Source organism: Oncorhynchus clarkii, chromosome 2 (genome assembly GCF_045791955.1).
Source record: "Oncorhynchus clarkii lewisi isolate Uvic-CL-2024 chromosome 2, UVic_Ocla_1.0, whole genome shotgun sequence".
Classification (NCBI taxonomy): Eukaryota; Metazoa; Chordata; class Actinopteri; order Salmoniformes; family Salmonidae; genus Oncorhynchus; species Oncorhynchus clarkii.
Window position 1 is genome coordinate 6,754,269 of NC_092148.1, and position 12,646 is coordinate 6,766,914.

At 43.7% G+C, this 12,646-nt stretch overlaps 1 protein-coding gene and 1 long non-coding RNA gene across 3 annotated transcripts; one reads left to right on the plus strand and one right to left on the minus strand.

Annotated features, from left to right (window-relative positions):
* Nucleotides 1–224: 224 nt before the first annotated feature.
* On the minus strand, nucleotides 225–4,098 carry LOC139379003 (CKLF-like MARVEL transmembrane domain-containing protein 8). 2 transcript variants are annotated; one of them, XM_071121713.1, is made up of 4 exons: nucleotides 3,930–4,098; nucleotides 1,236–1,409; nucleotides 597–716; nucleotides 225–328 (listed from the first exon to the last, which is right to left on the minus strand). In XM_071121713.1, the coding sequence occupies exons 1-4, from the start codon at nucleotides 4,059–4,061 to the stop codon at nucleotides 242–244; spliced, it is 513 nt and encodes a 170-aa protein (XP_070977814.1). In that variant the 5' UTR covers nucleotides 4,062–4,098; the 3' UTR covers nucleotides 225–241. The 2 variants fall into 2 exon arrangements, 1 of the variants encoding a protein (XP_070977814.1); XR_011628355.1 differs by lacking the exons at nucleotides 225–328; nucleotides 597–716 and adding an exon at nucleotides 828–966 and having other exon boundaries at nucleotides 1,236–2,691.
* Nucleotides 4,099–4,853: 755 nt separating this feature from the next.
* On the plus strand, nucleotides 4,854–12,421 carry LOC139420024 (uncharacterized). The gene is made up of 2 exons (XR_011635472.1): nucleotides 4,854–5,188; nucleotides 6,702–12,421. It is a non-coding gene; the product is annotated as an uncharacterized lncRNA (long non-coding RNA).
* Nucleotides 12,422–12,646: the final 225 nt, after the last annotated feature.

The following is a 12,646-nucleotide window of genomic DNA, read 5'->3' on the forward strand; positions in this document are numbered from 1 at the left end:
CATCCAAATGTATTTTTTTTTAAACTCATGAGTGCATAAGAAGTAAAAGCATCACTGAGGTTCAGGCTCTGTCATTCCAACAGATGAAACACACCATAACTCTAAAATAACAGAAATATAACAGAGAAAAGAGAAATGTCTTCCAAAGGGAAGGAGTGGTTATTACACTTAACCATGTGTACTTTTCAAGGTCCTTCATGCATTCCATAACGGATATACTTTAGCTGTCCTTTGTGATTGGTTATTGTTCCTCATCCCTCGAGCGCCAGAATTTAAAACTTAAATATGTACTTCCTGCATAGCAGAGCGTGACCAGGAAGGCAAAGAACTGAAAAACAGACGGATGAAAACATTAAAATTCAGTACAATACTGAGTATGAGTTGAGTAGGCTTAAATGGACCAAATAGATAGCATTTTGGATGGTACACAGTGGAATCATACCTCTCTTATCTGACTTGTAAGCATATATTTGGCATTTTAATATTGTATAATTTAATATCGCTGTAATCATAAATACTCAGTCATATTTGTGGTATATTTTCACAGTTGGCGTGATTTAAATGTCTGTCTGGGAGTTCTAAGGTGGTTTTCTTACTGTGGATGCTACCCAGCAGTTGTAGTTATGGCGTCCCTTAACAGCATGGCTGATTGAGGCTGCGTCCACTGCTGCTGCCACCACATACATCACTGTAGCACTACTGTTGAAGAACAGACCCTGTAGAACACCACATACATCACTGTAGAACTACTGTTGAAGAACAGACCCTGTAGAACACCACATACATCACTGTAGCACTACTGTTGAAGAACAGACCCTGTAGAACACCACATACATCACTGTAACACTACTGTTGAAGAACAGACCCTGTAGAACACCACATACATCACTGTAGCACTACTGTTGAAGAACAGGCCCTGTAGAACACCACATACATCACTGTAGCACTACTGTTGAAGAACAGACCCTGTAGAATGACAACAACAGGATTCCTGGCTGTCTCAGATACTGTTGGGTAGTACACATTATAGAATGGTTTCATTTGATCACATTCATAAAGACTTGGTTCATCTATTTGCTCTCTCCCCCAAAACCATCAAGGCAGTTAACTCCATTGGTTTTCTGTTACATAAATAGTCCACAATTATTCAATTACTAGATTTATAATAAACAACCTCAATCACTCAAGTTTCAAATAATGTGCTGTTGTATTATGTGTCGTAGTATGTGTCGTACCACAGTTGTCCAGGGGACCTGAGGGATCCTGTTGTAAGCCATGGTCAGGTAGATGATGAGGAAGATGACCGTCAGGACCCAGTACAAGATGGCCACAAACATGACCCACCCAAAGGCAGACACACGGAAGTATTCCGTCCCTGCTATCAGCATCCATACCAGCAGACCAAACACCTGAGGGGACAGGGAAGCATATAGCCAGCATTCCAAATGGTATCCTTTTCCATTTATAGATCACTACTTTTTAACAGGGCCCATAGGGCTCCAGTAGAAAGTAGTGCACTATACAGGGAATAGGGTGCCACTTGGGATGCACACATAGTCGGATATGGCTGTACTCTGGTGGTGTCTAATTTATTGTGTATTTAAATGCATTTGCTCAAATCAAATCAAATTTGTATTTGCCACATGCGCCGAATACAACAGGTGTAGGTAGACCTTACACGGAAATGCTTACTTACAAGCCCTTAACCAACAATGCTTTAAGAAGTTAAGAAAAAAAGAAGTGTTAAGTAAAAATGAGAAAATAAAAGTTACAAATAATTAACCGGCAGCAGTAAAATAACAAGTGAGGCTATATACAGGGGGTACCGGTACAGTCAATGTGTGGGGGCACCGGTTAGTCGAGGTATTTGAGGCAGTATGTACATGTAGGTAGAGTTAAAGTGACTATGCATAGATTATAAACAGAGAGAAGCAGCAGTGTAAAAGAGGGGTCCGGGTAGCCCTTTGATTAGCTGTTCAGGAGTCTTCATGGCTTGGGGGGTAGAAGCTGTTAAGAAGCATTTTGGACCTCGACTTGGCACTCCGGTACCGCTTGCCGTGCAGTAGCAGAGAGAACAGTCTATGACTAGGGTAGCTGGAGTCTGACAATTTTTAGGGCCTTCCTCTGTCACCGCCTGATATAGAGGTCCTGGGTGGCAGGAAGCTTGGCCCCAGTGATGTACTGGGCTATACGCACTAACTTCTGTAGTGCCTTGCGGTCGGAGGCCGAGCAGGTTCCATACCAGGCAGTGATGCAACCAGTAAGGATGCTCTCGATGGTGCAGCTATAGAACCTTTTGACGATCTCAGGACCCATGCCAAATATTTTTAGTTTCCTGAGGGGGAATAGGCTTTGTCGTGCCCTCTTCACGACTGTCTTGGTGTGCTTGGACCATGTTATTTTGTTGGCGATGTGGACACCAAGGAACTTGAAGCTCTCAACCTTTTCCACTACAGCCCCATCGATGAGAATGGGGACGTGCTCGGTCCTCCTTTTCCTGTAGTCCACAATTATCTGCTTCGTCTTGATCACGTTGAGGGAGAGGTTGTTGTCCTGGCACCACATGACCAGGTCTCTGATCTTCTCCCTATAGGCTGTCTCATCGTTGTCGGTGATCAGGCCTACCACTGTTGTGTCATCAGCAAACTTAATGATGGTGTTGGAGTCATGCCTGGCCATGCAGGAAGTAGCCTATATTACAGGAAGAAGCATATATTACAGGAAGTAGCCTATATTACAGGAAGTAGGTTGACATTATGTTCATTTTCTCCAGTTACATTTCCTTGAACAATGTTAAATAATTAAACCTTCACTTCAGTGCAGTGTTCAGGACAGTGTCATGCCACCATCTGTGATAAACCATCATGCAGGTCATACAGTATTGATTCCCTCCATGAATTCTGATGGCAGTTATTGTGAGAAAGATGGTAAAAGCCATAGTGATTTCAATAAATTATTATATTGAACTTGGACACAAATATGTTTGTGCTGCAGTTAGGTCATCACTCTCTGCAACTGGATCCTGAACTCCCTGAGGGGTAGACCACAGGCTGTGAGGATTGGCAACAACACCTCCTCTACACTGACTCTTAACTCAGGGGCCCCCCAGGGGTGTCCTCAGTCCTCTGCTGTACTCCCTGTTCATCCACAACTGTGTGGCTTTGCACAACACCAACTCCCTCATGAACTTTGCTGACGACAGCACGGTTATAGGCCTGATAACCAACGACAACGAGTCAGCCTATAGGGAGGAGGTATGTGAACTGGCATTGTGGTGTCATGACAACAACCTATCCCTCAAAGTCAGCAAAGCAAAGGAGTTGATTGTTAAGTTCAGGAAGCAGAGGTGGGAACATGCCCCGATCCACATCAACCGGACTGCAGTAGAGAAAGTTATTCGTTTTAAGTTCTTCAGCGTCCACATCACTGAGGACATGTCATGGACCAACACCACCACAACTCTTGTCAAGACGCCACAACATCATGATGCCCCTGCACCATCAAGAATGTCCGGACAGGTTGCCTGCTTCTATGACCACAAGGCCCTCCGGGTGGTGAAGACAGCCCAGTACATCATGGGACCGTGCTCCCACCCAAACTGTGCCTGAGGAAGTCACGCAGCATCATCCAGGACCCCACACACCCCAGCCACAGTTTATACACTGCCCCCCATTCCCACCTTCTCCAATACACGTGTAAATATTGGACTATACTGTAAATAGTGCTTTCTTGAATTATATTTATGCTACTATAAAATGTTTATTTTATTCTACTGAGCCATTTAATTTATGTTCGTATTCTTATATTTTATTATGTCATATTGTTGTTGCATCGTCGAGAAGTAACACGCAAATAAGCATTTATTTGGACGATGTATACTATGCGTATCCCGTAGCCTACATTTTGAACGTTGAAACTTGACTACTTACTATTTCTGCGAAAACGAGGAGCCCCGAAGCAGTGCGAAGAAACTGCCTGTCGTAAACCAGAGTGGAGGTGGAAAAGTTGTCCGTGCTGCTGCTTGTAGACGTTATCACAGTGCGCGTCGCTGCTCCTTCCATTTTCAATATCCATCTACCGCGTTTGGATCCTGCCCCCCTGAATTAAGAAAACAATCAAAGGAAGGTGGGAAAGATGGCAATGACGCGTCTTTCCTGAGTAGGCAACAAGACATCTGCGGAACTCTGTAAATTTGTGAAACAACTCGTTTTTGTTTATTTGATAATAATATCTAGGACCTGTCTGAATGTTATTCATAACATCGTCATAACAAAGCCTACTGTATGAATTTGGTCAGTTAGGCCTATACCATTCCCAAAATGTCACTGAGTTGCGAGTGGTTGCATAAAGAGGAACTTATTTTTGATGATAGGTAAATGGGCCTGTGTAAGGAAGTGCTATTTCTTATGCAGGTGACCAGCCTACTGCTATTACATTGCTATAACTGAGACAACGTATTTTCACAGTAAAACATGTTAGGTCCCATACAGGATAGCTCCCACACCCACACACACAGCACACACACATTACACACACTAACTGCCGAGGACACACAGATAAGACATACACCCACACATTGGGAGGAAGAGACAGCCTTGACTTGCAGAAACCAGCGCACACACCTAATCTCCTTTCTAGCCGAACATTGTGTGACTGAGGACAGCGCACACACCTAATCTCCTTTTTAGCTGAACATTGTGTGACAAAGAACAAGACTCAGAGGGATGACGGACGGCCCAACAGGGCCAATCCAAGAAGACTACACCTCAGCCTGAACCAACCCGAAGACCCGATCTTCTAGAATCAACCTACTTTCTGTTCTGTATATGAGACATGTGCACTCTGTTATCTGCGCTTCTTTTCTGCTGGTTCCTTAAGAACCGAATGAAATGGCCCGTATACGTTGTACCAGATATCTTTACTCATAATTAAACTGTCACTTGTCATACAATAGACCACCTTGTCTGAATCGATCCTTGACCGGCTCACCCTCCTACATATCCAATTATTAACAGAAACTTGGTAGCAGAGGATGGTTAGTAACGACCCAGTCCAGAGTGGTTGATGTGGGTGTGAGGGGGCGAGTTGGTGAAAGGACGGTTCCCGGAGGACAGGTGAAAACCATTCGGGGGTGGACAACAATTCTGCTCAACTCGGGAAACTGATCTCTGGTCGACCACAAAATAAGGTAAGCAAAACCTGTTTTATCAAACTTTGCATATTGTCGAATAGTCATACCAAATTACGATCAGTAGTACCGAGTGTGGGTAAGAATTTTTGTGTAAATTTTACGTAAATAATGGACTTGAAATTGACAGTGAAGTAAACATATGTGGTAATTAGAATATCCCGATAGTCCGGCATGAGAACGGTCCGGTGGCAGACACCGGTAAGGGATGAGTAGTAGTTAGAATATTCTGATAGTCCGGCATGAGAACGGTCCGGTGGCAGACACCGGTAAGGGATATTTAGTAGTAGACCTAATATTAATAGAATATTCTGATAGTCCGGCTGTGAACGGTCTGGTGGCAGACACCAGTAAGGAATAAATAATATAGTCTAGGATAGATTTTCACCGATAGTCCGGCTAGTGACCGGTCCAGCTGTGTCTGGTAAGGTGGTCTATTATTGAGTATTGATGTGACCAGGATTATATTCTATGTATAAGTGATATTCGTTCGGGCGTCTGAAAAAGGGCGTGATCAGTTTTATCATTAACATCTGAGTATGATTCGATCATTCATCTGCAAAAGATAAATCCAATTAGTGTTTTAGAACCAATAGCCGGTAGTGTCCGGTGAGGTTAAAATCCAATAGCTGGTAGTGTCCGGTGAGGTGTCTACAATAGATTAATGTATGATTAAGATATGTTGGACTGAAAAGTCCGCTTTGTGTTGTGGCCAGAATGAATGTGATAAATGTACTAATGTGTGATGTCATAGAATAAGATGTTCTAATTGAACAATTGTGTTTAAAACTATGTCCATGTAATAATATTTGTGTGTTGACTATAGACTAAATGTAAACGGCGTTTCACAAGTCCCTGATATTATTACCATTATTTAAAATTATTGTGAGCAAAGTATTTCCTAAATTCAAAAAAAAAAAAAAAAAAAAATCTATTATCCAAATTGTTAAAACATAGTTTATGTTGATAATCATTTCCTGAATTGGTGGCTCGTGTTTAATCATTAAAACATTATTGTTTAAAATTCTGGATATATGACGGAGAGGCTCTGAGTTAAGACAGAGTACGAGTAATAGTGTCTCCTAAGAATACATCACTGGCACGAGCCAGTGACGGGCTAAGTATATCCAAAGAGTGTACAAAATATTTCTAAAAAAAAACACGTCAAATCAGCACCTAAGACAGGTGGAGGAGAGGTTTGGCATTACACACAAGTTTGGCTCTGTGTATAGGCCGCAATCGCAGGGCCTTGTGGAACGCTGTAATCAAAATCTGAAAGCTAAGATAGCTAAAGTGTGTGCAGGGACCAAATTGACCTGGGTGGAAGCCCTGCCCCTGGCACTGATGGCCATGAGGTCCTCACCAGGTGCAGGGACACATCTTTCACCCCATGAAATAATGACAGGTAGAGTAATGCCAGGGCCACCAAGAGAGGGAGGTCATATGCCCCCTCTTGATGTGCACCAAATAGGGATGTCTGACTATGTGAAGAAATTGACGGAATTGTCTGCAGCTCTCTCCAAACAGATACACCGTGTCGCAGAGAGGGAGCTGACTGACGTCCCGGAACAACCAAGGGTAAAAGTTGGGGACTGGGTAAGGATCAAGGTCCACAAGAGAAAGTGGGCTGATCCCAGGTGGACTGGACCGTACGAAGTGAAGGAGGTTACTTCACACTCAGTCCAGGTCAAAGGTAAATTAGGCGCACCTTGGCACCACCTGACACATTGTACACCAGCCCCAACCCCTGCCAGAACTCTGGCTGAAGTAAGAAGTGATTTACTCACATCCAATTCGAATTCAAATTCTGACATCCCTCCCGTCTGATCATGTGGAGGAGACTCCCATCCTCAGATGATAGGGACACTAGAGTAGCACCATGGGCTAGAAGGGCTAGGAGACCATGGGAAAGACTGGGTTGTTCTGGCCCATTGTTTGTCCTAATTATAGTCAATGTTGTTTTGACATTGGGAGTAATGATATGGGCAGCCCAGCGTATAATCACTGACCAGGAACAGACTACCCAGCTAAACATCACCAATGCTTCAATATTCTCGGATACGCATGTTCTGTCTAAACGTCAAGTTCAGAATAATGACTTTGAGTGTACTGCAGAATTGATTAGGTCAGCTACTCTGTGTATCCCGCCTAACGCTACTACCACTGTTATACTTACCTGGGGTGTTATTGGAAGCCCAGGTGGCGGTTATGGTACTCATGCAATCAGTTGGTCTAGATCAGTGTGGTACATGACAGAAGGGGGGTATAATAAATGGACGTGGAAGAATTTAGTGGCAGAGACTGGTCCTGACTGGTCTAGCTGGACAGTGCATCAGATGGCACTCCTGTGGCGGAGCAGGTTGACGTTAACTAAAGTTACAACTGGTTTGAAATTGGTAATCAAACACAGGGAAGGTGGTATGACTTATGACCTCCATTGTAACTTTCCTTTGTGGTCTGATCAGCCTCATTGGAAAGCCATTTGGATGGAGAATCTAGGGTAATTTGTAATACTGATATTAAGGTAATTTAATACAAAAATGCAGTGAAATTTACATTATAGTGTCAATATATTTTCTCTGATGAACGTGGTGTGAAAATTTAGCTAGGATAAGTTTTATTTATGGTAGACTCATGTTAAGTATTTGGGACATATTTTGAGCCAACAGGGCAGGGAAGAAATTTAGATATTTGTGTTTGGTTTTAACACCTGTATATAGGGGGTGCCATTTGAATATTTAATTTGTGGTCATGGGTAATACGGTTTGTTTTTATTTTTATTTTTAAGGTAAATTAATTATAGTGGGGTTTAATTAACCTATATAAGGACTTTAGAAAGTGCCACCATAGACATGTTTTTCTAAAAAAAAAAAAAAAAAAAAATCCATGAGTTTAGATAAAGCCAAACAGTGAGACATTTAGTTCAAATTTGGAAACATGAGAAAACGAGCTACAGACAGATAAGGGGAAAAGGCAGACAGAAGAGCCCTCCCCTGCACTGCAGAGACCTTGAAGGTTGGAGAGCAGAGAGGAGAAGTTTGAAAAGGGAGCCAGGACGAGCAAAGATAACAGAATGTGTAGATAACAGTTACTGAGTGGAGACAAAAGGGATAATTGGACATGTGGAAAATGAAAGGGGCGCTCCTACATGATAATGTCAGAACAGAAGGATAATATACTAATCTTACCTAAGTCATTATTTAGAGTAGGTAAGGTTGTTACCTGGGCAGAGCCAGGTATCAAAAGGGGGATGGGTAAATTGTGGTCTAGGATAGGATGGGGCGAACTGGATAAGAAACTAAAGATATAATCAGATAAAACATATGAGAAACTGTTTGTTAACCAAGCCTGTATGTCCAGGATTTTATGCATTACAGGTGAACTACAGGTGAAGTCACTCAATCCAGTCCCAGAGGCTTGTTGGGGGGACCATACAAGGACTCCTGGTGACAGCTAGCTGAAAGAGCTACCCGGATTCATATCGCACGGGGGAGGGTAGGACACATGACACTGTCGAACAATAAACAGTGTTCGAGAGGAGAACTGGAATTAACAGGATTCCGGGGGCCATCTCTCGAATGAAGTAACCCTCCCTGTCCTGTCACCCCTGTTTTTGTTCATAGAAGTGAAGATGTGTCTGGCTCTTGCTAGTGATGTGTTCTCTGGGAGAGGGTGGGGCTTTACAGGAGTGTCAGTGTACCTGTGTAATGGGGGAGGGTGTCCATATGGGGATTACATGATAACCAACTTGGGACAATTCTAGGATTGGAGAAGAGGGTATTCTTATAGCATAGGGGATCCCACAAAGGTGGATAGGTTTTCCATCATATGGGGAAAACCTGGTAGCACTGTTGAACTTTGTAAAGGTGATGAAATCCTACTAACCATCAAAACTATTAAGCTCTCTGATGCAGGCACTTACACCCTCGGACTACAAAGGACCGGGACAGACACGATGGATGTGTTTTCTATTAGGGAGCTGCCAAAACCAGAGGTCCCAGACGAACCAGGGCCAGACACACTCCTCTACCACCCCTGGACCGAACCTGCCACCTACCACCACTGTGTTAAAAAATCCCATTCAGGTAATTAATGTTAGAGACTACACAGCTATTGATCAATTAGGCACTGAGACTGGTTTTGATGGTAGGGACAATTTGTGGCTGTCTTATATGAGGTACACAGCTAAAACCCTGAGAAGAAAGGACTGCACTATTTGTAGTCATGCTAGACTTGTTCTGGCTACACACCCATTTGCTATAGGAGAAGGAGAGGGGTGGTTGTGTATTCTGAGAGGTTTTTACCAGGTTCAGCCCAATTCAACCCTCTGTTCCTCTTTGAGCCTTGTGTTTCCTACAGTACCTCCTCACTGGGCCCCTTGGGGTGTTAAGGCATATGGGGGCAATTACAGTTGCATCACGGGTACAGGTAGTGGCATGGACTATGGGAGATTGCCTGAAGCTGATTGCAGCAGTAACATAACCATTTATGCCACTTGGCCAGTTACAGGCCTAAACCAAACTAGTGGTCTGGCTGATGTGTGGTGAATATGTGGACCCAAAAGAGTACTGAGACCCATTCTTAGAGGAGACTGGCAAGGTACGTGTGCTCTGACCAGTTTGATAATTCCACTGACCATTGTTGATGTTACTTCTGAACAGCTGTTGGGTTCTGTATCCAGGGGACCTGAAAACATTCCATCCCATGGGAGACATAGATGTAGTGCTCCATGGACAGAAGATGTAGTTGACATACACACTAACCTGTTGGGAGTGCCAGTGGGGGTTCCTCATGAGTTTCAGGCCTTGGGTAGGAATGATGGACTCTGGCACTTACTACCTATTATAGGTCCAGCCATAGTGGATGCTAGACAGACTGCATGGATCAGTTATATCTACTATAATCAACAGCGTTTTGTGAATTACCCCCGTGATGCACTCACTGGTCTGTCTGAACAGCTTGAGGCCACATCTAGGGTTGCCAGACAGTCTGCAAGATGTTCGGTGAACAATGTTGCACGTATATTCCTAATAACACCACTCCAGATGGTGGTATAGCTAAGGCCTTTAATGGGCTTGGTGCACTATCTGCTGAGATGAGGACCATGGCGGGGGTGGAGGAGTCTGGACTGTTCTTTTGGTTGGGAGCCTGGTTTGGTAAGTACACTGGTATGGTGGTTACTGGATTTCTGACCCTAATTCTTGTATTTGTATTATTGATGTGTTGTGCTGCTTGCATCATACCGTGTTTTAAGAAGTCTGTTACAGATGTGACTCTAACATGTTTAATCCCATTAATGACTATGGATAACCCCAGTTGTAATTGCTCTGCCTGGGATGCTGTCTATCCCATGACTAAATCTACTGCTAGGAAACCATTGTTTTCCAACAAGGTTGCCAGGGTACATTTCACCTGTGTCAAAATGACGGGAGGCGGTACTAATGTGGGACAGGTTCCTGGGAATTGGTGTCTGGATACAATCAACATTGTTGGGAGTTTCAGGCCAATATCCAGAGCAGATGTGAGGTGGTGGTGTGGCAACACTGTCCTGTTTGATAAATTACCCTCCAATACTACTGGAAGCTGTGCACTTGTTACTCTCCTTTTGCCTGTTTCTATCTACCCTACAGAGGCTGGAGACCTCATCCTTAGGGTCCAGAGGGTGAACCCTGAATATTGGAGGGGACGTTCCAGGCGTGCCACCACCCCATCTAGTGGTGATCCGACGTACATAGACGCCATTGGAGTCCCAAGGGGAGTTCCTGACGAGTACAAGTTGGTGGATCAGGTGGCAGCTGGGTTTGAGTCCTCCATTTGTTGGTGGTGCACTGTTAATAAAAATGTGGATAGAATACATTCCAGAATCGCATTGCAGTGGATATGCTACCGGCAGAGAAAGGTGGAGCTTGCATTGTGTTTGGTGAACAGTGTTGTACTTTCATCCCTAATAACACTGCTAGTGATGGTAGCTTGACCGTAGCCCTAGAAGGTTTGAGGACTCTTAATGGTAAAATGAAATCTCATTCTGGGATTGATACCTCAATGTGGGACTCCTGGATGAGTGCCTTTGGTAAATATAAAACCCTGGTCTCCTCCATTTTGGTCTCCATTTCGGTGTTCGCGGCCATTTTGGTTCTCTGTGGATGCTGTTGCATTCCATGTATCCGTTCCCTCACCACTAGGGTTATCTCTAGAGCTATTGACCCTTCCCCCCTTTCCCAGATGTTTCCTCTGCTTGCTAATGACCTGCCCGAATTTGAGGATGAGATTGAGAGTGCCTACTAGGTTTTGTTTTTTCTTTTCATGAAATGCTATGACTGCTGAAATAAGGGATAATGAGTGACACCCTAGTGGGTGTCAAAAAGGGGGGCTTAAATTTCACATCATTTTCTTTTGTTCTGTTTTTGAATGAGCTGTTGTTCTCTTTTGACATGAGGGTTGCAAGTTCCTAGGTGGCTGGTAGCCAATCTAGTACATAGTGGGATCGAATGGAGAACATGAAGGTATTTTAAACTTTGTAATTGTTAGCCTAGTTTATGTCACATCTCTTAGGAGATGTGAAGAGAGGGAATCACAAAACTTTTCCTTCTGGGAAAAGTTTTCTTTTTGTGTCTGGATATAGTTAGGTTGTGTCACGTCTCTGGGGAGACGTGAAGAGAGGGATTTGTAAGGAAGTGCTATTTCTTATGCAGGTGACCAGCCTACTGCTATTACATTGCTATAACTGAGACAACGTATTTTCACAGTAAAACATGTTAGGTCCCATACAGGATAGCTCCCACACCCACACACACAGCACACACACATTACACACACTAACTGCCGAGGACACACAGATAAGACATACACCCACACATTGGGAGGAAGAGACAGCCTTGACTTGCAGAAACCAGCGCACACACCTAATCTCCTTTCTAGCCGAACATTGTGTGACTGAGGACAGCGCACACACCTAATCTCCTTTTTAGCTGAACATTGTGTGACAAAGAACAAGACTCAGAGGGATGACGGACGGCCCAACAGGGCCAATCCAAGAAGACTACACCTCAGCCTGAACCAACCCGAAGACCCGATCTTCTAGAATCAACCTACTTTCTGTTCTGTATATGAGACATGTGCACTCTGTTATCTGCGCTTCTTTTCTGCTGGTTCCTTAAGAACCGAATGAAATGGCCCGTATACGTTGTACCAGATATCTTTACTCATAATTAAACTGTCACTTGTCATACAATAGACCACCTTGTCTGAATCGATCCTTGACCGGCTCACCCTCCTACATATCCAATTATTAACACCTGCCAGAAAGTATTGCCTTTTCATGCTCGTATGGTTGGTAATGTTTTGCATAGGGTGCTTTTTTTCAGAGGACCCGAGCAGGAACAATCTACAGCCAAAGACTGAAGAGAGACCAAGCCAGTAGAATGCTGATTGTAGTTTTGAAACTGAGGTAAAAGTTCA